General features: G+C 47.0%; 1 protein-coding gene and 1 long non-coding RNA gene across 2 annotated transcripts in view; one reads left to right on the top strand and one right to left on the bottom strand.

The window, feature by feature from the left end:
* Positions 1–21,373, bottom strand: part of TENT4B (terminal nucleotidyltransferase 4B) — a 48,300-nt gene extending 26,927 nt beyond the window's left edge. The window contains exon 1 of the mRNA XM_053270858.1: positions 20,037–21,373. Coding sequence (XP_053126833.1) covers positions 20,037–20,755 — 719 coding nt within the window. The 5' untranslated portion in view covers positions 20,756–21,373. The remainder of the gene's footprint in view (positions 1–20,036) is intronic.
* On the top strand, positions 8,100–10,085 carry LOC128334276 (uncharacterized). The gene is made up of 2 exons (XR_008311240.1): positions 8,100–8,314; positions 9,861–10,085. It is a non-coding gene; the product is annotated as an uncharacterized LOC128334276 (long non-coding RNA).
* Positions 21,374–22,024: the final 651 nt, after the last annotated feature.

Genomic DNA, 22,024 nt, shown 5'->3' with positions numbered 1-22,024 from the left:
ATTTTAATGCATTTATTGTTTGTTTTCATCTCTGTATTTGATCTTTCATTGAAATAAACATGGACTTCCTTGTCTATTGGCTTCTGTAGCTGGACATGATGGGAGTTGCAGTCCAACGGCAGGCGGATGGCCAGAGTTCGGTAGCTCTGCTTTAAAAGATCAATTACAACAGACCCAGTTGGTCTTTATCAATAGTGTGTGCAAGAACCACCTGCCAAGTTGAGTCTCCTTTTTGCAACTTAGATTTTTGGAAGAGGATTTTTGGGAGTGCTTGAATGAAGGAAGAACTGAAAGGGAAAAAGCCGACAGTGGTAGCAAGGTAGAAAAATAGTGCCCAAGTATAACCCAAAAATCAGAGCTCTTTCAAAGATGTCTTCCTGAGGCGAGAGAGGGAAGAACTAGGGTATTGGGGCTCTTCCTACTCTCCACCAGAAAATCTGCTGTGTGAACATCCTGTCTGTCCCAAAGCATGCTGGGAATACATACTAGGCTGGGCTCAGATTTCAGTGGAAAAACCCATAGTTTTCCCTCCATGAAGGGAAGCTGCCACTGCCACTTCTAAGCCTCCATGACACATGGAGATTGGGCACGGGACTCCTTCCTTCCATGGCCTCAAAGCCAACGGAGGTGCCCGTCCCCTTCCAGGAAACCGCTTCTGCTTCCAACTTAGCAGGAGAGAGTACTGTGTGAGGAAAAAGTGAGCCCTAAATCCAAAGAAGTTCTTCTGCTTGCACAAACTCCTTCTCGAGACCTTTTTACCGCCCACTAGAGTCTATCCGCTACAGCCTGTACTTTCGTTGCTCACCGTTCCTCGTATTGTAATGCAACCTGATATATCACGGCGCTGAGCTGCAAGAAGCCTTCAACAAGAACTCACAGAAGAGGGCAAATGCATTTGTTTTGCTTCCGCTTCTGGGTCTTTGGATCCAAGCTCAGGTCTGCAAAAAGGGCTGGGTGGGGGAAAATGGTATACAGCCACTAGGGATGTGTTAAAGAGGACAGCATTATTCACACTACATGGTAGGTGTTATCTGCTCTCAGTACCAAGAGCCAAAGATAATACTGCCTACTCTAGGTGAGTTCCTTTTCAGCCTCATATTCTGAGGACAGAGCAAAGGCTGTAATTCGGTTTTTAAAATACCTGTCATTTTGGGTAGAAAGGCCACAGTGGGTACATTATTAAAAGTTGTTTATTGCCGCCTACAGCGTTTATGCTAGAATTCAGGATCGAGCTGTAGTAAAATTTTAAGCATTCAACACAACTGAAAAAATGATGCATGATATCCCCCTCTAAAGGCGGCGTTTCTGCATTTTTTCAACCATTTTTCCTTACGGCGGCGTTTCTGCCCAAAATTACAGTACTAAATCTATCCAAAGCCGTGTTCTAATTTAAAGCAAGTGTATTTTAAAGCAAAGTGACACCTGAACTCCGCACACACAGGGAAAACACAGCAAATAAAAGGTTAATTTCACAGATCTGTGGGTCAGAATAGCCAGAAATGATGTCTGAGGTAATTTCCGGCTGCCATTTTATGACAAGGAGCCATTTTGTGACTCATCTTGACTAAAAAAATAGCCTTTCACCCCATGATTTTTTGTGGGAATACTGGGACTTTGGGCCATGGGGGGCATCGTTGGACTGGTGAAAACCCATGGAGCACAGTAGTGCACATTATTTCGCTGTTTTTGGCGGGGGTGGTGGTGCTTTTTTGCAGCCTCCAGGAACCTAAACCCACTCCCTGTCCCATTGACTTTAATGCTGTGTTATCTGTGGTTTCGTTATCCACGGATAAAGCGGAGAACGGAATCCCTGCAGATAACAAGGTTCTCCTGTATTCTGATAATATACAGAAATTAAACACTGATTCGGGACCAGCAGTGGTACCCCCTCAGACCGTTACAGCGTGAGGGTTAACACGCTGGAGCTGAATCCAGACACGAATTGCAGCACTGACTGTTCAGGGCTCTGTGAAACGAGGAGAGGTCTGCGTGGCTGCTATGGATAGAGAGAGAACACTAGAGCCAGGCCTCCAAGATCGTAGAAACCCTTCCCTCTCCGACATGAATTCCCCACCAGCACCCCCTACAATGTTGTACACAGTACCGCCCCACCGCCCCCAGCCTTTGCAGCAGGATTCTTCAGGTGAGTTTAGGAGGATAACCAAGTTCCTTTTAACATGAACTTGAAATGGCAATACAGTCCTCCCTTGCCAACCGTGCTTTTCCCCGTCGCGGTTTCGTGTATCCGCAACTGGGAATCTGAGACAGGTCGCACCAACTGCGACCCAAATATGCACAGTTTGAGATTTTTTGTAATGGGGAGGGGGGTCCAGAAGTGATTTCTGGGGGTCCTCCCTCACTCCTTTTGCTGACTATTGGTGATTTTAAGGGATTCTGGGTTGTTCTTTGCCTTTTTTTCCCGTGTGTGTATTTTTTTCTTTTTGCGACCGCGATTCCCCTAACCACATTTCCAATGCTTTTCAATTGCTCGCCAACCGCAAATTTGCCAATCACAAGGGTTCCCAAGAATGGAACCCTTGCGGTTGGCGAGGAATGACTGTATGTGTGTTGAAAGCACATCGGGGGGGACAGAGAGCGTGCATGTGTCTAGAATCTGTGCACGGGAAGCACGATCAGGGAAATTAGGTATTTACGAGCATGTATATCCCATCCTAACAGAAGGGCACCCAAGTCAGTGACTGGGAGGCCTTGTTGACTAAGCTACTACTGATCAGCCTCAGCTACTGCTCACAGGTAGATCATGATGCTGTGCTTAGCTCCCTGGAGAAAAGACAGAATACAAAATGTAGCCAATAAAATGCAATTAACTCCTGCCTATTTTTATGGGATAGTTTTATTTGCAACTTTATTGCAAGCAATACTATCCAAACCGGTCTTCTAAATGGTCAAACAGCAGTAATGCTGCACAGAGTAAAGCAACATCATCTACAGATTGGCAAACATTTGAGAATACCGAGGCAGTCCTCTCAGGGGGGAAACATGATTGTCTCTAATGTAACTGTTTTTACTCGAGAAAGCCTGGTGCCTATGAACTCAGAGTGAACCCACAGGGAGAGATCTGCATACTCACACTTTTATAACTTGGATTAATCATACATTACAAACGTGGCAATTTGAAACAAGAGAAGGAAGAGATGCTTCTACGTGGGTTCTGTGCATCACACTGATCGGTTTGCACATGCGCTGAGACCACACGCCAGAACCTTCTAGAAAGAGGGGGAAACATTGTGGCAGAAGCCCCGCCCTCACGCCTTGCCTCCAAGCAGGAATCACCAATGCCTCAGTCTTGCTTCGTGATGTACAGTAAATTAAAGCTTGCAAGTTCGAGGTCCCCCCAACCCCGCAACTGATTAAAGTTCTAATTGCTACACATTAACACTTATTTCAGCCTGAACATGCACACGAGTGCAGCAGACCAGGTCTGCAGCAAGTGTTCCTCTCTCCTCATTTAGGTGGGTGGATTCCAATCTTGAAATCACTTATTCCACAGTAACCTTGAGTAACAAGCTTCATTTAAGGGCCAAGAGGCAGCTTCTCAAAATGCAATGATGGATCATTAACATCAGGCTACAATTCACTTCCCAACCAGTGTGTAACAAATAATTCGATTTTAAAAATAAAAAAAGACTTCTCCGTATCAAAACACCATCGTGTCAGTGAAGGAACACGTGTTAACGTTAATAATGCTTTTAATTATGCTGCATCTTCACTCCTGTGCCTTTGAACACTACATTGTAGACCCACATACACTTCACAAAGGGTAGAATCCTGCTCACCGCATGCTCTGAGTAGTGTGCAGAAGCACCTCCAAGGGATGGCACACATAGAACTGGAAAAGGTACAGAAGAGAGCAACCAAGATGATCAGGGGCCTAGAGCACCTTTCTGATCAGGCAAGACTACAACACCAGGGGCTTTTTAGTTTAGAAAAATGATGACTGCGGGGAGACATGATAGAGGTCTATAAAATCATGCGTGGTGTGGAGAAAGTGAATAGAGAGAAATTCTTCTCCCTCTCACATAACACTAGAACCAGGGGTTATCCCATGAAACTGATTGCCAGGAAATTTAGGCCCAAGAAACAGAAGTACTTTTTCACACAACGCATCATCAACGCGTAGAATTCTCTGCCACAAGATGTGGTGACAGCCAACAACCTGGATGGCTTTAAGAGCGGTTTGGTTAACTTCATGGAGGAGAGGTCTATCAACGGCTACTAGTCGGAAGGCTATAGGCCACCTCCAGCCTCAAAGGCAGGATGCCTCTGAGTACCAGTTGCAGGGGAGCAACAGCAGGAGAGCGGGCATGCCCTCAACTCCTGCCTATGGCTTCCAGCGGCATCTGGTGGGCCACTGTGTGAAACAGGATGCTGGACTAGATGGGCCTTGGGCCTGATCCAGCAGGGCTGTTCTTATGTCTCTTTTCCTTCCCATTTCACCACTTCTCACTGCATTGTCTACTCCAAGGTGAGGCCTACAGAACACTCAGCAACCACCTGGAGCTTTCCCAGACAGCAGATTTTAACACTTTTTTCAGAGAGTTCAAATCCCCCCCGCCCGACAAAAATGAGGCAAAAAGTAGATTTTTTACACTCCAGATATAAATTGGGCTACAATTTATATCAGCGCAATGAAAAACCGGAATTGTGTATAAAGTGCTCCCTGAGAGTTCATGGGGACTTCAGGGTAAATTTGGCTGGCATGTGAACACACACCCTCCATTATGGAAGAGACGTGAGCTAAAATCCAGGTGTGAAAAACTTCCTGGAAATAACCTGGTGAAGAAGAGAATTTGGAAAGCCAGCCAGGTGCCTTCAAGGCAGTGCTGCATACTGCTCCCAGCATGCTGGGCAAGCAGGATTTAGAGTTGTTAAACACTCAACGGTGAAACATCTAACCATTAAGATGGGCCTTTAAAAGGTAAGGTATGCCGTCGAATCAGTGTCAACTCCTGGCAACCACAGAGCCCTGTTTGGTAGAATACAAGAGGGGTTGACCATTGCCATCTCCCGCTCAGTATAAGATGATGCTTTTCAGCTTCTTCCTATATCGCTGCTGCCCGATACAGATGTTTCCCTTAGTCTGGGAAACATACCAGCGGGGATTTGAACCAGCAACTTCTAGTTTACTAGTCAAATCATTTCCCTGCTGCGTCATTAGGTGGCTTAATAAAATGGGCCTTTACCAAGTAGCAATTTCAGCAAACGACCTAGTTCTTCTATCATTAAACTGACGGCTCTTTTTGCTTACTGCTTACAGACTCCTGTGGTTAGTTCCCAAAATCACAATCTATGTCATGTTGCCAGCACTACCAAAACATGATGTAATTTGTATTGTAATGACAGTGAAACGAAACTTACAGAAGCTAGTGCTCCATGTACTTTCAGTGTGCACAGTAGATGCTTTTAACATGGACATTAGTAGTATATATTTTTCAACAGCAATCAACAACAGTAAAGTTAGAGCAGCACCATGTAAAGTGGACATGATAAGTCAATATTGCACAAGAAGAAGCTGCAGGAAATTCCCCCCCCCAGTGTGTTGGTGAGCTTGTTTGTGCTTTTAAATCAAAGCTGATCATGTTAAATAAATAAGATTTCAACCATTTAAATGTTTTATTTATTTAAGTGTAATTACATCCTAAGGACTGTGCCACTAAACTTAATCATCATCAGTTCTTTTCAGCAAACAGGTTTGTTTTCTTACACATTCTTGCATCCAAAGCTGAACAGGATAATGTTTGTTCTGGTCCAGCTCATATGCCACCTAATGGTGCAGCGGGGAAATGACTTGATTAGCAAGGCAGAAGTTGCCGGTTCAAATCCCCGCCAGTACATTTCCCAGACTATGGGCAAGGCATCATCTCATACTGCGCGGGAGAAGGCAATGGTCAACCCCTCCTGTATTCTACCAAAGACAACCACAGGGCTCTGTGGTCGCCAGGAGTCGACACCAACTTGATGGCACACTTTAGTCCAGCTCATATTGAGGACAAGTGGGCTTAAAAGATGATGAACTGAATGTTTCTCAGCATGACTTACAATACTCCAAACCTAGCTAACTTGGGGTGTGGGCAGTGGCGGGCACATTCTCTCAGTCTTTCAGCACCAGGAAGAAGATCCTTTTCCTACCCCACTCATTTCCAAAGTTAAATGCAAAACTAATTCATCTGAACTGGCCTGGAGGAGCAAAGCATAGGCAACGCACACACACGCACACCCACACAGAGAGAGTCACGAACTTTAGATAGGAACTCCAAGCATCAGACTGGAATACGAGGCCTTCATCTTTTATACGCTGAATATTTTGGCTTCTTAATGGCTGGCAACTTGTAAAAATGACGACACTCATTGTCAAGCTGCCAGGTTCCCTCACATCCTGGTCAAAGTTGCATCAGATCTCTTAGCCCCAACTATATGCACCGAGGGGGAAATTACAGGGTGCATTTGTGCCTTGAGTGCACCAAGGTGTCCCATTCTAAAGGGGAACCAGAACGTTATGCATGCATTCCAAGATGTATTTAGTTAGCAAGTTTACTGACTGCCTGACTTCCTTAGACTCCAGGCGGTTTACATAAATTAAAACAACAATGAAGAGAGGGGGCATTAAGAATTTCAGGAGGCAGAGTGTTCCATAAAGAAGGAGAGGCAACAGAGAAGGCCGTCCTACGGGTCCGGGCCCCACGTACCTACCCTGGGCCCGGAACTCAAGATGCCCCAAGTGCCCCCACACTTTTGCATACATTCCCCCACTGTAGGGACTAATTAATTGGGCCTGACTAAACACAAAAATCACAGCCTAATTATGCCGTTAACACAAGCGGAGTGTCCCTCTTCAGCCATATAATGATGGAGAAAGTACGCAAGGGGATACATTTGCTGCGTTCAGTGTTATCCACCAGCGACGAAGGGACGTTCAGTGTTCCTTTGTCTTCCAGCTGAAGACACAACTCTGTGGGACCATGTGTTTTAGCACCTGTTTGCCCTGCTCACATATCAAGTGGCAGAGAGCTGGGCATGAAAGCACGCTAAAGCAGGACAACTGAACTCTGGCCCTCCAGCTGTTGGACTGACTACAACCCCCATCACCGCTGACTAGTGGCCACTGTGGCTGGGGATGTGGGGAGCTGTAGTCCAACAAGGGCCACCTCCAGCATCGGAGGCAAGATGCCTCTCTGAATCCCAGTTGCAAGGGAGCAACAGCAGGCAAGAGGGCATGCCCTGCCTCACCTCTTGCCGGTGGACTTCTCAGAGGCATCTGGTGGGCCACTGTGGGGGAAAGGGTGCCGGACAAGATGGGCCAATGTGTTCCATTTCCCCTATCTAGGTACACGATCCTAGCCAGGGCATGACATCTCCACTCACTTTCAACACAAGACCACACCACAAATATGCTAACACAACGACTGCAAGGGATGGAAGAGTGGCAAAACCACTGACACAGGGATATCACAACTGGTTGCAAAGGGCCGCCAGTTGAGTAGATTGCGTTAGGCTGATGCCAAGAAACACTTTTCGGGGTTCACCTCATCCAACGGAAGTACAATCAAAAGGGTTTCGCCTCTTCAATAAAGAAATCCACGCCCACATACGTCAATCTCAAACACTTTTCCTCGTCTACCCCTCCCAATCAAGAATTCAGATAATGTGTCATGCTTAGCCAGAGTGGTGTAGTGGTTAGAGTGGTTAGAGTGCTGGACTAGGACTGGGAAGACCCGAGTTCAAATCCCCATTCAGCCATGATATTTGCTGGGTGATTCTGGGCCAGTCACTTCTCTCTCTCAGCCTAACCTGCTTCACAGGGATGTTGTGAGGAGAAAATTAAGTATGTAGTACACCAGTCTGGGCTCCTTGGAGGAAGAGCAAGATATAACATGTAATAAATAAATAAATAAAGCAAGCAAGCTTAGGCTTCTTTTTAAAGAAAAACCACTTTTCCTAGGCACTTTTAAAAAATTATATAAATAAAATCATATTGGCTTCATTCTAAGCATCCAGAAATTCAACAGCAGTATTCTAGAATTCTTTTGGTATTACTTCATAAAAGGTTGCCCAGACAGCTTTTAGCAGTTGACCGCATTTGATAGCAAAAGCAAAAAAGCAATCTTTAGATGGATAAGGTTCTTCACAAGAGATCTGGAAGCCAATTTTGGGTTTAATGAGCCCAGAACAATCATGGATTCTAGAGCAGCTCAGAGAGTTGGTTTGCAAAGCCTTTAATTAGGTATAATATCTCATGATAGAGCTACTTAAGCGGAGCCAAGGGCTTTCCTAACACTCACAACAATCCTGTGAGGTAGGTCATTCCTAGTCCAATAAATCTGTAACCATTATCTGTGAGGCTTAAGTTGGAAGATTTGCTGAAGGCCAGGAGATCTGCAGCTCAAAAAAGCAAGGTCTCCCACTTTTAAGGGAAAAACACCCTAAAAAACCCTTACTACATTCAACGCAAGCGTAGCTATTCATTTCCAGAGTTAGGCTTTGAAAAACACCAGTTGTACACATCTGAAACAGAAGCCAAGCCGTGCACAGCACTGACATCAACAAGCAATCCCCCCCCCCAATATCCAAAGCAGTTTTGCATTTTTAAATAAAGCAGACTTTTAAAAAAATGAGACAGGTGATTAATGAATGTAAGCATGAATGTCCACATATATGGCACTCTTAACACTTAAAAAAGGGTGGACAAACCCACCAAAAGCATGCTGGACAGGGCAAGTTCAACGGCATTGTATTTGCTGATATATCTGTCTGTCTGAGGACCCCAGGCTTGTAGCACGGCTTGAGAATTCACCAAGAGCCCTATTTTCATACTATGCCTGTGTTTTTACGCTCTTTCTAAAAACAACTTTGAATGCAAAGGACCCAATCCGATGAACAGTAATCAAGACAAAGTCCCACTGAAACCAATGGACCAGCTTCTACTGCAACTAGCTCCTTCCGTTGATTTGACTGGAACTTGTGACTAAGTTTGGCTGGCTAAGGGCCAAGTTGTCTGCTGAGGCAGAAACTGAGGTCAGTCTTTAAATATTATCCAGAAGTGTACTTTCACCCGTGGAGAGTACAGGATGCAGCTGACCAGCAAACCACACATGGACAGCTCCAGAACAATATATTTCTGCTTCAATACTCATCACCTTAGTTAAGTAATTTATGCGGTAATTTGTAGCTGCAGCCTCTGAGTCTAAACTTGATCATCTTATCTCTAAACAAAATGTCCTTGTGTGTTCATTTCCCACCCCCCATGCTATGTTTGGTTTCAAAGGATGTTTACATTTTAAAAAAATGAAATTAAGGGAATAATACCATATATAATTCCAATTATCACAGGTATTACACCAGTAGAGCCAGAAAAATCCCAGGTACCTAAGAATCTCATGATTCCCATGCAACAAGGTTGGTACATAAACATCTGGAGTTGGTGCAAAGGGATTTTTAATATTTCTTGCAGTTCCTTATAGTAGTACTAATCTCTGCAATAGGAACACATCTACGACCAATTCCTCCAATTATCCCCAGAGCACAGAAAGGAGGTTATCATGCCCCTTCAACTATTAGCGTCTTTCATCCTAGAGAGCTTCCTCGGTTGTTATATGGCTCACAGATGTGTGTTTACGAGGATGTTTGCTCCTTGGAAGTAGTACAATCTCAGTTCCTTAGATCAATTTTGGCAGTTCCGAGATGAACACCCAAAACTGTTGTGCAGCTAGAAGTAGGATTACTGAGTACTGAAAGGTGCTACTAGACACTGCTGGTTTTGCCCCCACTCCTTTTAGAGACATCAAAGAGAGCAGATTTTGTGTTATTTGGGCAGTTTTATTCATTTCTCTTTCTCTTTCTAGACACCATCTTGCAAATTTGGCAATGTAGAGAACGCAATGGAAGATCAGAGTAAACTTCAAGCAAAGTAAATTGGTCTCTTTACTCTGCACACTGATTACACATATGCAACTCCAAAAGAGTGGTTACGCTCCTGTAAAGATATAGCATTAGAATCTATACAAGAAGATACCTATTTCTCATTCAACACAAAAATAAAGATTAAAAGATTGGCTCCTGTAATCCACTCAGTGTGTTCCAGCAGATTCAGTGCAGTGTAATATGGGAGACCCATGGTTGAGTGCCAACTCTGCCTTGAACAAGTTAAACACAAGTTGCCAACAAGTCAACTTCTTTTTGTACATTCGATGATGTATTATGTTTTTAAAGGAGAGCAACAAAAAAAGACGAGAAAGGAGGAAAAAAACTTACACTTCTCCAACACTATCAGGAACTTCAATTCCCAAACCTCTCAATTATTCTGGGAGACAGACCACTATGTCAAGAGATGCAAGCATATGTCTACAAAGACAAGCCACACACTGAATTCTCAACTAGAACTGGTAAAATCCAAGAAAAACCCAGTCGTTCAAGGGAAATCCAGTCTTCTAAAATGTCCAATGCTGCAAATTTTAGGACAGGCTCAAAGGCCACTACAGAGGACAGGATTCAAATGCTATCTATCCCATTCCTTGTATACTCGTAAGCATGTCAAGTATCATAAAGGCTATGATAAATATTTCCTCATCAGCAGAGCAAAACAGTCAAACAAGGAACGGCATAGAACTAAGCCCCTAAGCTCTCTCAGCCATACTTGCTGGAACATGAAGATGAATTATTCACTTCACTTCCTCAGTGCTGTAACACTATGGTGACCCCTAAGGAGGAGCAGAAAACTGGGATCAGAGGATGCATGTTCTTAAGATGATCCTAGGAAGCTGCCTTATACCAAGACAGATCATAGATCGATCTAGCTCAGTAGTGTCTACACCTGGGCTGCTCAACTTCGGCCGTCCTGCAGATGTTGGCCTGCAGTTCCCATAATCCCTGGCTATTGGCCACTGTACCTGGGGATTATGGGAGTTGTCGTCCAAAAACAGCTAGGGGCCTAAGCTGAGCAGGCCTGGTCTACACCGACTGGCAGCAGCTCTCCAAGGTTCCAGGCAGGAGTCTTTCCCAGCCCTACCTGGAGAAGCTGCCAGGGATTGAACCTGGGACCTTCTGCACGCAAAGCAGTGGTGTACCCACCAGGATCCTTTAAATTTGCTGGCTGGCCTGCCCCTTTGCAAGCTTAAATGGGTCCTGAGGAAATGGTTAATTGGGATTGGAGGAGAAAGCATTTCTTCTGAGCCAAATGAATCCCTAAAGTATTACTTCAGCTGAGAAGGAGGGCAGACCCACTGACATCTTAAAGGATCCTAGAAGGAATGGGAATTATGGCTACGGGATGCTCTACATCAACCCCCGTTCCTACAAACTCTCCCATATGGTTCAGGGAATGATTTATACACTATACACACTGTACGTGAGCATTCAGAGATAGCTGTCCTAGTCCCAAACCTAAGCATTATTCCACAGTCAAGTGAGGAGGAGATTTCCCCATTATTTCTTCCCGCTCCCCACAACTCCTCAAATGCCCAATATTTACAATACTATTACTGAACACTGCAACAGTGTTCCCTACACACACATTTTTAAATGTCCACTCAGTTAATTTTAGATCCCGCTCAGGTTGAATCAGGAAGGCCTCACTCTATGAATGCATGTGCGCGCTCACTGCCTTGATACTGCCACCCCAGAACAACAAAACTCAGTCTGCGCATGGATGGATTGGGGGGGGGGGGGATAGGAGGACCACGGCACTGGAATCTAAGAAATATAGAGTCTTACACCTCTGAACCCTAAAATAGAGAAGTTGGATTAAATGATTTAAAAAGAAAACAATCCAACCCTGTCTCCAATGTATACAGAGCTGCAAAATTACATGTAGCACAATGCTGGAAATTTAATTGGTTCCTGCCCCCACAATAAACACTGGTTGAAAAAAGTGCTGGGTATAGCACAAAAATATTAAATTTAGAGCTGAGAGGTTACATGCTTTCATTTTTCAAAGCATATGGAATACATTTATTTCCTTTTGGATGAAAAAAAATTGGGTACTTAATCATCACATATGGATTATGGCAGAAGTCTGTTCCATATTATTTCATTTGGACAGAAGATTAGTGTTTGTCTTGACAGATTATGGAACTCTTTTTTTTTTAAAATATAGATAACCCTAATCATTACTGATATTATCCTGAAACTTGAATGAATTATGCAAGTGACCTGAAATATTTTTGACATGCAAGTAGATTTATTATTGCTGTTATGTTGCTAGAATTCCCCATGAATTAATTGTAAATATTTACAAGGGTTGTTGTTTTTTTAGAAGTAAGATATTACAAGTAACCACAAGTTAAACATTTCGAGAAGTTGTTGACTACAACTTCCATCACTTCTAGTTGTAATGGCCTTTGGCTGGGGATTATGAGAGTTGTAGTCAACATCTGGAAATCCCTTTTATAGGGAAAACTGGTAATCACATGTGCTCAGGTTATTAATATGCTTTTTTCCCTTTTAACCCTTTGCAAAATAAACTAATTTCAGTTTTATATCCCAAAGAATCAAACTGATTACATGTGGCCCTCATTATCCGCGGTCCCAACACCCACAGTTTTGTGTATCTGCGGCCGGGCCATGAGCACATGGCCTCATTATCTGTGCATTTTAAAAAGGTTAAAATTCAACTATCTGTGTTTATTGATGGCTGGCAATGACCTCCAAGGTCATTTTCAGCCACCATTTTGCTGAAAGGAGCCATTTTATGGCTCTTTTGTAAAAAGACGACAACAAATCGCCCTCTCACGTAATTTTTCATGGAAAATGACTAGAAGCGGGTATGGGTGGGGTGTGGTGGTGTGTGTGTGTGTCATTGCTCAACAGTTGGAGACCTGCAGAGTACTTACAGCACTTTATTTCTTCCCGTTTCAGCAGGTATTTTTAGCCTCCAGGAACCTAACCCCCCAATTCCCATTGCCTCAGGGCTGCTCAATTTCAGCCCTCCTGCAGGTGTTTGCCTACAACTCCCATAATCCCTGGCTATTGGCCACTGTGGCTGTGGATTATGTGAGCTGTAGTCCAAAAACAGCGGGGGGGGGGGGGGGAGTCTAAACTGAGCAGGCTTGCCTCAAGATCTCGTTATCCACAGTTCCATTATCCGCAGTTGTAGCAGAGAACAGAAGCCATGCAGATAATGAAGGCCTCCTGTATATTATTTTTCAGTTTAGTGCTACACTACTAATGGACAGCATTACTCAGGAGTATTTGTGAATACAACTGTAGGAAAGCCATAACTTGCCTGCACTGTTGATTAACTGCTGACTAATTGCAGGCCAATTAGCCAGCAGTATAGAATGGTTTCAAGTGCTCTGCGGTACATACAACACTGATTTCAAGGCACGCATTCTGGCAAATTAAGCTGGCTAAACCGGATCCACTGTCGGATACAGTCAGGTCTGCATTTTGGTTTTGAACCTAATAATGAACTTCAAAGGATGAGAAGCAATTCAAAATGAAAATTCACTGACTGGATAGAATGAAGAAATATTGCAAACAAATCTTTCAAGGGCAAAAAAGGTTCATAATATCATACCTGAGGTCCTGGATATGCTACTGCTGGTCAAATGGTCCAAGTGTACAGTATCTGACGAGATGGACTACTGGATTGACTCAGTGCAAGGCAGCTCCTTGTCCAATGTATACTGCTGGATGAGCATCACTGGCATGAGAAATTAGCATCCAACTTGTGCTAGCTAATCCTGACCTGTGCTACTCTGATGCAGTGTTAAATGTGTCACAACATTTCCCTCCAGATGAATACTACTCAGACCAAGGCAAAAGACCGAAGCTGCAAAGAGAACTACTAGAATCTGGTAATATTGCAGTCAGGACATGGATAACAGGATTAGGGAACGTGTATCAGCTAGGGCAGGGAGTAATCATCTATACAGTTAAACCATGCAAGCATTTTAGACAACAAAAGGGACAGTCTGTTAGTGAAAGATCACTTGGAGAATCGGGGACACATAAGCAAACTACCATTAAAAAGAGTGCAATTGAAGAAATCTGCACACCTGATATCTCAAACAGGATTGAGATGCAATTTTCTGCAATATTCAAAAATTATTCATTGCAGAAGCCTGGAGAAGAAGAGTCAACAGCCACAATATTATTTTGGCAAGAATTCAGACAGCAACAAGAAGGTTGTTGGTTAAGAAACCATATAAATAGACTAGGCAGAAAAACCTCTCAGAATAGGTTCAGTAAACCGTGGCACCTAGACTAGGATACTCAGCTGTATTGTTATTTAATAAAATATTTATTTATTCCAGTCAGCCTTGTTTCTGTTCTCAGTGGGTTACTTGTAAAGGGGATGAAGGGAAACCCATTCCACTACCACTTCCAATGCCCATCACTACGTAACATTTACTACTCCGTAGAAGTTTCAAGAGTCCAGTGTCTGACTCCTAAATTTTTAGACCTGTTCCTAGATACAAGACATGTATCCATTTGCCACTAAGTGCTACTATTTATTATGAAGCCCTTTAAAACGTTTTGAATACCTTGAGTCCAAACATATGTGAACTGCATCATAACTAGTTCCATTTAACAGATGAGGAACAGAACCTGGGGGATTGATTCTAGCTTCGTCACATACACACAACGAAGTCAGTTTGCAAACCTTCCAGAGACCTCTCCGGATTCTTCATATCAACTGGATATCAATTGTCGCTTTCAGCTGATCTAGTCAGAATTTTAGTTAAAAGCACCTTCTTCAAGTATTTAAAAATAATCTGCTGAACTGAAATGTTCAGATGTACTACCTCCCTTGGAGGATTTAGGATAAACTTCTACTCTGCCCAGTGCTATCCAAAAGGAACTGTTTCATAATTTTATCACATTGATAAAGAGGAGAGCTGGTCTTGTTGGAGCAAGCATGAATTGTTCTCTTTATTAAGCAGGATCTGCCCTGGTTTGCATTTGAGTGGGAGACTACATGGGTGAGCACTGGAAGTTATGGGGCTGCTCTGGGAAGAGCAAGAAGGTTCCAAGTTCCCTCCCTGGCAGCATCTCCAAGACAGAGCTGAGAGAGACTCCTCCCTGCAACCCTGGAGAAGCCGCTACCAAGTCTGTGTAGACAATACTGAGCTAGATGAAACAATGGTCTGACTCGGTATAGGGCAGCTTCCTATGTATACTGAAACCTGACCAATTCTTTGCTAAAGCATAAGCATTAAATGAATACGTTGGCAAAACCTTCTAAAAGAAACAGTTTTGAGGAAACTAAGTGTCAAATGCATGCAAAGTCCAAAAGTTACCTTACAACTGGAATATAGGTGACACATACTAACCCAGGAATAATGTATGGTAATATAATCAGTTTCTAGCTTCAACCACGCAGCTCTTAACCCCTAGTTAATAGCTTGATTTATGACGGTTAAGGACACTGACACCAGCCCAGATTTTAACTAATCATTGTGCAAACCACAAGCCAACACGGGAGTTTCCAGAAAGAGATCATGAGAACATTAAGACCTACTTTTAGCAGTAACTGGCAATTTTAGACAATTATTGGCAGTACAAGGTCTTTAGTGGAGCCCAATTCTACTGAAATCATTAGAACTTGAACTCAAAAAATAAGAGCAACTTGCCATTTCCTAACATCTCACTAAAACACACACACACACCACCCCAGTTCAGACATCATGCCAAACCATGGTTAAGGAAGGTTAACTGTGGCTTACTGTCTTGTCTGAATTGACGAACCAAAGTTCTAGCAATTGCTCTGCAACCCGAAGATCTACAGACTGTGTGGAGTAGATGGGGAAATGGAAGACGACAAGCAGCTCTAAATCAGTTTGTACATTTGGAAGCTGAAACCAGGTTCTAAGCAATGGTTAGCACAAGCCATAGTTTAGCATGATACCTGAACTGAGCCATTTAATTTATATGCACAGCGACATAAAGGTATCTCTTTATCCCCTTTACAAGTAACTTACTTAGAACAGGGAAGCCGGGGACCAATTAAAATTTCATTAAGCAATTCTATCTCTGAATATCCTAGTCTAGGCGCCACAGTTAAATTTCTAGGTGCCATGGCTCCCTGGCGCCTGGGATTTATCAACCCTGGTAATAGGCAATGCTTCAGATGAGATGATGGTTCTCTTCCCTCCATGCACAACTCAATACTCTTTCACTCAAGAATTCAGCTTCTGGCCATTCCTGGAGATACAGTACAAGATTAAGCAGGCAATTGTATATTCACTTAAAGTTATCAAATAATCAAGTAAGCCATTGAGTCGGGGCCAAATTCTCTGGAAGGTGCAACTAACAGAATCACCCTCATCTCAAGTTTCACTGATGACAGGACTTGATCACCTACTACTACAGTAAAGTAGTTCACATACTAATGATGTAACAACTAAGCTTTAACGTGTCTCCGCAGGATTGGATGGCAAATCTCCATACTCTGGTGTGCGGCAAGCAACTCATGCTAGTTCCCGCTTTTAACACAGTATTTATCAAAGGGATTCGCCACCAGGAGGTACGTGTTTGCATGGAGCTCCTGTGGTGGGCAGACTTCAGGCGTGCAGAGTTTACTGGTGGTTGGTGGAGTTTTTTTAAAAATGGAAATCGATGGTCCACCAACTAGAACGAGGTTTTTTTTTTTTTTAAGAGTAGTTTGGGGCAGAGTCAGACATAAAATGGGGGCTTAGAAAATAGAGACCATTACCTACTGCACTTCATGGGCCATGTAAGTTCAAAGCAACATCTAAATCACTACCGATCAAAGATTCTCATACAAAACCCGCACACTGGCCAGCACAGCTGCACAATATCCTGGTCAAAGGCAACCGGTTAATACTGATATTTTGCAGGTGAGCAACACTGAGAGGTAAGCAATGAGCACAAAACCAGTTATGTCAGATTTCTCCTCTGCGTGCAATGCTTAACGAACAGCACATTTTGTCAGTACTCTTACTCATAAAGTTCCATTTCACATATGAATACCAAGGCTCAGAGATATAAAGCCTGCCCATCATTTCTTCCCCACAAGGCCTCTGTTAATTAAGCAGTGTAATGGGGATGGGGGGCGGGGAGGGGCATTTTGTTGCTACTGTTAAATGGCACAGCGGGGAAGTAACTTGCCTAGCAAGCCAGAGGCTGCCGGTTCAAATCCCCACTGGCGTGTTTCCCAGACTATGGGAAACACCTATATCGGGCAGCAGCGATATAGGAAAGATGCTGAAAGACTGCATTCTACCAAAGAAAACCACAGGGCTCTGTGGTGGCCAGGAGCCGACACCAACTTGACAGCGCAACTTTACCTTTACTAAGAATTGTTTGCTGATCTACTGCATATCATTCTGTGATCTACCAGTAGATTATGATCTAATTCTTCCTGCTGCCATTCATGAATGCCCAAAAAACTACAGAAAGGCAAAACTGGACAACTGAGGTCCCTTTCTTTCTATCTCCTACCATGAAGATAACACTACCTTAACTGTCCGTGTACTAAATATATACCTTGAAGCAGGATTGTAAAAAGGCATATAGTGCTATATGAGCAGATCCATGTAAAAGAAAGGACCAACATATACATACATATGTACACACAGACAAACACACCCCTCCCTCTCTTCCACACATTTTGACTGCAAAACATCAATACCCCATATTGTGTCAAGTCTACAGTGAAAGACCCCACCACATGCAACAGATCCTGCACAGGAGACGAGACTGCCTACGACGACATCTCAAGTGCTTCCTCAACCCCAGAGCACACAGACGGTATGAGCAGCGGGCTTAGAAACAACAGCAGGAGAATAAAAGCAAAAATGGTGCACAGCACAGGATTTGACGGAGCAGCAAGAATGGGGCAGAGCAGGGCGTGGAACTTGCAGCGCTTTCCAAATACCTTCCAAAGACCAGTGAACACGCCATGGAGGAGTTGTGCATCAGCTGGGCCGGAGACTTCCCTGCACGCCACGCCCCCCCCCCCACCGGCTCTGCACACACAGGAACATTTGTATTCAGAAAGGCACCTGTCTCCTGGAGACTTGCATAATGCAACCCGATGAGAGACAAAGCTGCTCCTTCGGAACTGTAGCATTGCCCACAGCCGTGAGTGGTTGTGCCCAAGGAGGTGCTCTGCAACGCTCTGCTGCGCACCCAGGGGCCCAGGTGTCACACCAGCTGTACAGCCTCTGTACACGCTGCTCTTTATCTGGCACGTTATGGGTAATACACCTCCTGGCCCACGCACTCCCATGTGCTGGAGCACGTGCTGCGGCAGCCCTGGGTGGTGCCTGGTCGCAGGACCAGAAGCCTCAATCTCCAACCTGCCTTTTTTCCAATGTGTGTCTGCGTGTGCTTGTCACGGTGGCATTTCAGCTCACACAGGCGACAGTAACGCCTGCCCTCCAAGAAGTACCTCTCCAAGTACTCCCCGGCTTTTTCTCACACGCAAATAAGCAGAGATGGAAAGAAGACATGGCACCGGAGCATATCCACCCCCCCGGCACATGCCTAAAAGCTGCCGATACAGGAAGCATAAAGGTGCCCCCATTCCTATATGGCTGCACACACATGCCTATGCGTGGGCCGCAAGAGAAACGGGTGTGCATCTGTGCTGTGACGACAGACAGGGCCTTTCTCTCAGACATGGATGGGAACACATTCTTGCTTCCCACACCATGTGCCCTTGGACTGCGATTGCCAGGCAGCATTTTAGAGCGCTTGTCCCTTGTTCAGGCGCATTTCTGGGCTGCAGAGGATGACTGAAATTTCACAGCATTTGCAGACACGTATCTCAAAGGAGACTTCTTTTTAACCATCGTACAGCACCCCAGGCCGGGTATGGATGTTCTCCCCCTGCCCACACCAACACCTACCATCATCCCCCTAGCTTGGCACCCCAGAACGAACCAGAATTAAACCTCAGCAGCTGGCCACGCCTGAACAACCTCCAAGCACACTTCAGGCCCTACAGATCTCTGCAGCATGACAGCCCGGCCCAGCCCCCCGCCCCCCAGGTCTTCCTCAGCCAAAAAAAAAGTCAATCAACACACCACAGACTTGAGAGGAACACCCGAAGCAATACCACACACTTCGACTAGCCTGCCCCACCATATCTGCAGGCAAGCCTACCACCGTAGTTAGTAGGACTACTGTTAGTTCTCCAGCCCAATGTGCAGGTCTAGGCTGCGGCCAGCTTCCTACTCCCATCAATCCAGAATGTCCCAATTCTATCCCAAGAAGCCAGCCTCAATCCAAACTGGAGTCCAGGACCGGAAACTACCCCAGGCTGAACAGAAAGAAACAAGAGTGCCCATAAGCACATGCAGAATGCAAGTGCACAGCCACACACAGAGAACTTCAGCTGCCCTCTACCTCTGGGATTCGTGGCCTCCACATCCAAAGGGGACTTCAGCCCCCTTCATAAAAACATTAAATGGAATCAACTTTTGCCTAGAAACCTCTCTCTTACCAATCAATACACTGAGTACACATCCCTCCAGAACCCAGCTGCCGGACAACAACTCCCATCACCCCAACTACTGTCCACTGTGGCTGGGGATGATGGGAGTTGTGGTCCAACAGGACCCAGACCCAATTTGCACAGTCCTGGTCTAGAGAACAACCCACTCCACCGTTTTGTAGCAACTGTCGTCCTCCCCGCTCCCACCCCAAATCTTCACACACACACACACACCCCATTTCACAACCCACATATCCCACACCCCACGATGCTCCACGGATCCTCATCTAACACTAGGCCTCACTTCAGAGAGAAAAAGGAGAGAAGGGGGAGAAAGAGAGATAGAAATGGGGTCTGGGAAACCGGGTCTCTCCACCTTGGGTCCCCAGATGTTGCTGGGCAACGACTCCCACCCCCCCCAACCACAAAGGCCATGACTCGGGGTGATGGGAGCGGTAGTCCAACCACCTCTTGATGGGATTTGTAGTCCAACCACATCTGATGCGGGGGGGAGAGAGACCACCCAAGGTGAAGCAACCCGGTGCAAGGGGGAAAGAAAAGCAAAAGGCCGCCCTCCCTGCCGGGGAAGGGGGAAAGTGTTGGTCGTCGTCCTCACCCCACCACGCCTTGGTTGTAGTTGCTCTTCTTCCAGGGGGTGCCGGTGTAGGCGGGCTCCTCCGGCCCGGCTTGCGGCCTCCCCAGCGGCCCGTCTCCCGGCGCCGGGACGCCGCTTTCGCCGGCGGGGCCCAACAAGAGGCTGTAGTTGAACCCGAAGGTGCTGGCCTTGTTGTCGCGCTTCCTCTTGTTGTTGCTACTGGCGGCGGCGGCGGCCGAAGAAGGGCTGGCGGAGGGCGACGAAGCCGCCGGGACCAGGGACGAGGCGGAGAGCGAGGCGGCGGCAGGCGGCGGGGCTGCTGCCGCTGCTGCCCGGGTGCCCTGCCGAGCGGCGGCGGGGGGCGGCGAGGCCTGCCGCCGGGGGTGGTGGTGATGGTGGCTGCTGCTGCTGCTGCTGCTGTGCGGGTGGCTGGCGCTCTCCAGCGGCAGGAAGTCGGGCTGGGGGTCGCTGCTGCTGCGCGGGCCGCGGGACATGCCGGGCGGCGAGGCTGGGCCGGCGCCGGGGGTCGGGTGGCGGCTGCTGCTGCTGCTGGCGGCGGCGGCGGGGTGGTGGGCGGCCGGCGGCGGCGGAGCCGAGGCGGCTTGCTGGTGCTGCTGCTGCTGCTGCTGCTGCTGGAAGTAGAGATTGCGGACCCCTTGCGTGGTCTCCCAGATCTGCATCCACAGGCGGTTCGAGGGGCCGAGCTGCTCTGGCTGGAACCAGGCGATCCGGGAATCCATCAAACGGGGACCCGGCCTGCCTCGAGCGCCCGCGGGGCTGGGGGCGGCGGGGGCCCGGGTCCTCCTCCTCCTCCTCCTCTTCCTCCGCTCCGCCCGGCCCAGCCCCAGCGGCGGCGCAACCACCGGCTCCCCGCGCTAATGGCGGGCGGGCGAGACGGAGCCGCGGAGAGAGAAGCAGCAGCGGCGGCGGCAGCGGCAAGCGGGGAGGGAAGGGGGCGACGGCGGGGAGGGAGGAGCGGGGGGCTCCCGCGCTGGGCCGCCTCTGGCCGCCTGCCTGCCTCGATGGCCGCCGCCGCTGCCGCCTCTTTCCTTCCCACTCCTTGGCCCGGCACGCAGTCGGAGAAACGGGCGGGCGGGCGGCGGACTGAGCGCCTGCTGCGGCGGCGACTGCTACGGCGGCTGCTGCTGCTGCTCCGCTACCTCCTCTCCTCCTCCTCCTCCTCCGTCCACCACGCAGCAGCCCCCGCCCCTCCGGCGAGCGAGGCGGGGCCCTGCCGAGGAGGCGGCCGCCGCACGGGCCGCGCGTAATAAAGGCGTGGGTGGGAGGGGAGCCCGGAGTCGGCTCGGCGGCCGCCGACCTGCCCGAAGTAGTCGGCAATCGTCGTCGTTGTCGCCCCACCGTGCTGCCGTGGTCAGGCCCGCCTGCGGCCCACCCCTGGCCGGCGTGGGGGGTGGGGGTGGTGGTGGTGGTGGTGGGTCAGGCCTGCCTCAGGCCTCGCCCCCGCGCTCCGTTTGCCTCCCGCCTCGGCTTCCCCGAGCCACGCGGCCGCATGGGATCCCCACGCGCTCCGGGGACTTCTCTGCCCTGCACCGTTTTCTCAGATTATTGCATTACCACTCGTACTGCTACCTCCTAGTAGTAGTACCTAGTAATAGTAGTAACCATTTGTTTGTTTGGTTTATTTCACATGTTATAGCCTGCGGCTCTTCCTCCCAGGAGCCCAGAGCTCTTGTGTAAAGTTTCTCCTCACAAGCACCCTGTGAGGTAGGTCACCCAGCAAGTCTCATGCCGGAATGGGGATTTGAACCTAGTCCAGCACTCTAACCACTACACCACGCTGGCTCGTAGTAGTAGTACCATCACCACCTAGTAGTGACCAGTGCCCCTGCTGGCAAAAGGAGCTGTAATCGTGTTCAAAGATAGCATAATAAATCGATGTTAACGTTTTCCCCCTCTTGTCTTACGAATGGGGTCAAGGAGGCACAAGGCTGAGGGAGGGTTGCAACACGGGCAGCCCTCCAGGGCTGGCTCTGCCCTGGCATCACTAT

Source organism: Hemicordylus capensis, chromosome 9, assembly GCF_027244095.1.
Source record: "Hemicordylus capensis ecotype Gifberg chromosome 9, rHemCap1.1.pri, whole genome shotgun sequence".
NCBI classification, from domain to species: domain Eukaryota; kingdom Metazoa; phylum Chordata; class Lepidosauria; order Squamata; family Cordylidae; genus Hemicordylus; species Hemicordylus capensis.
The sequence above is the reverse complement of the archived record's forward strand: the minus strand, read 5'-3'. Positions and strand labels throughout refer to the sequence as shown.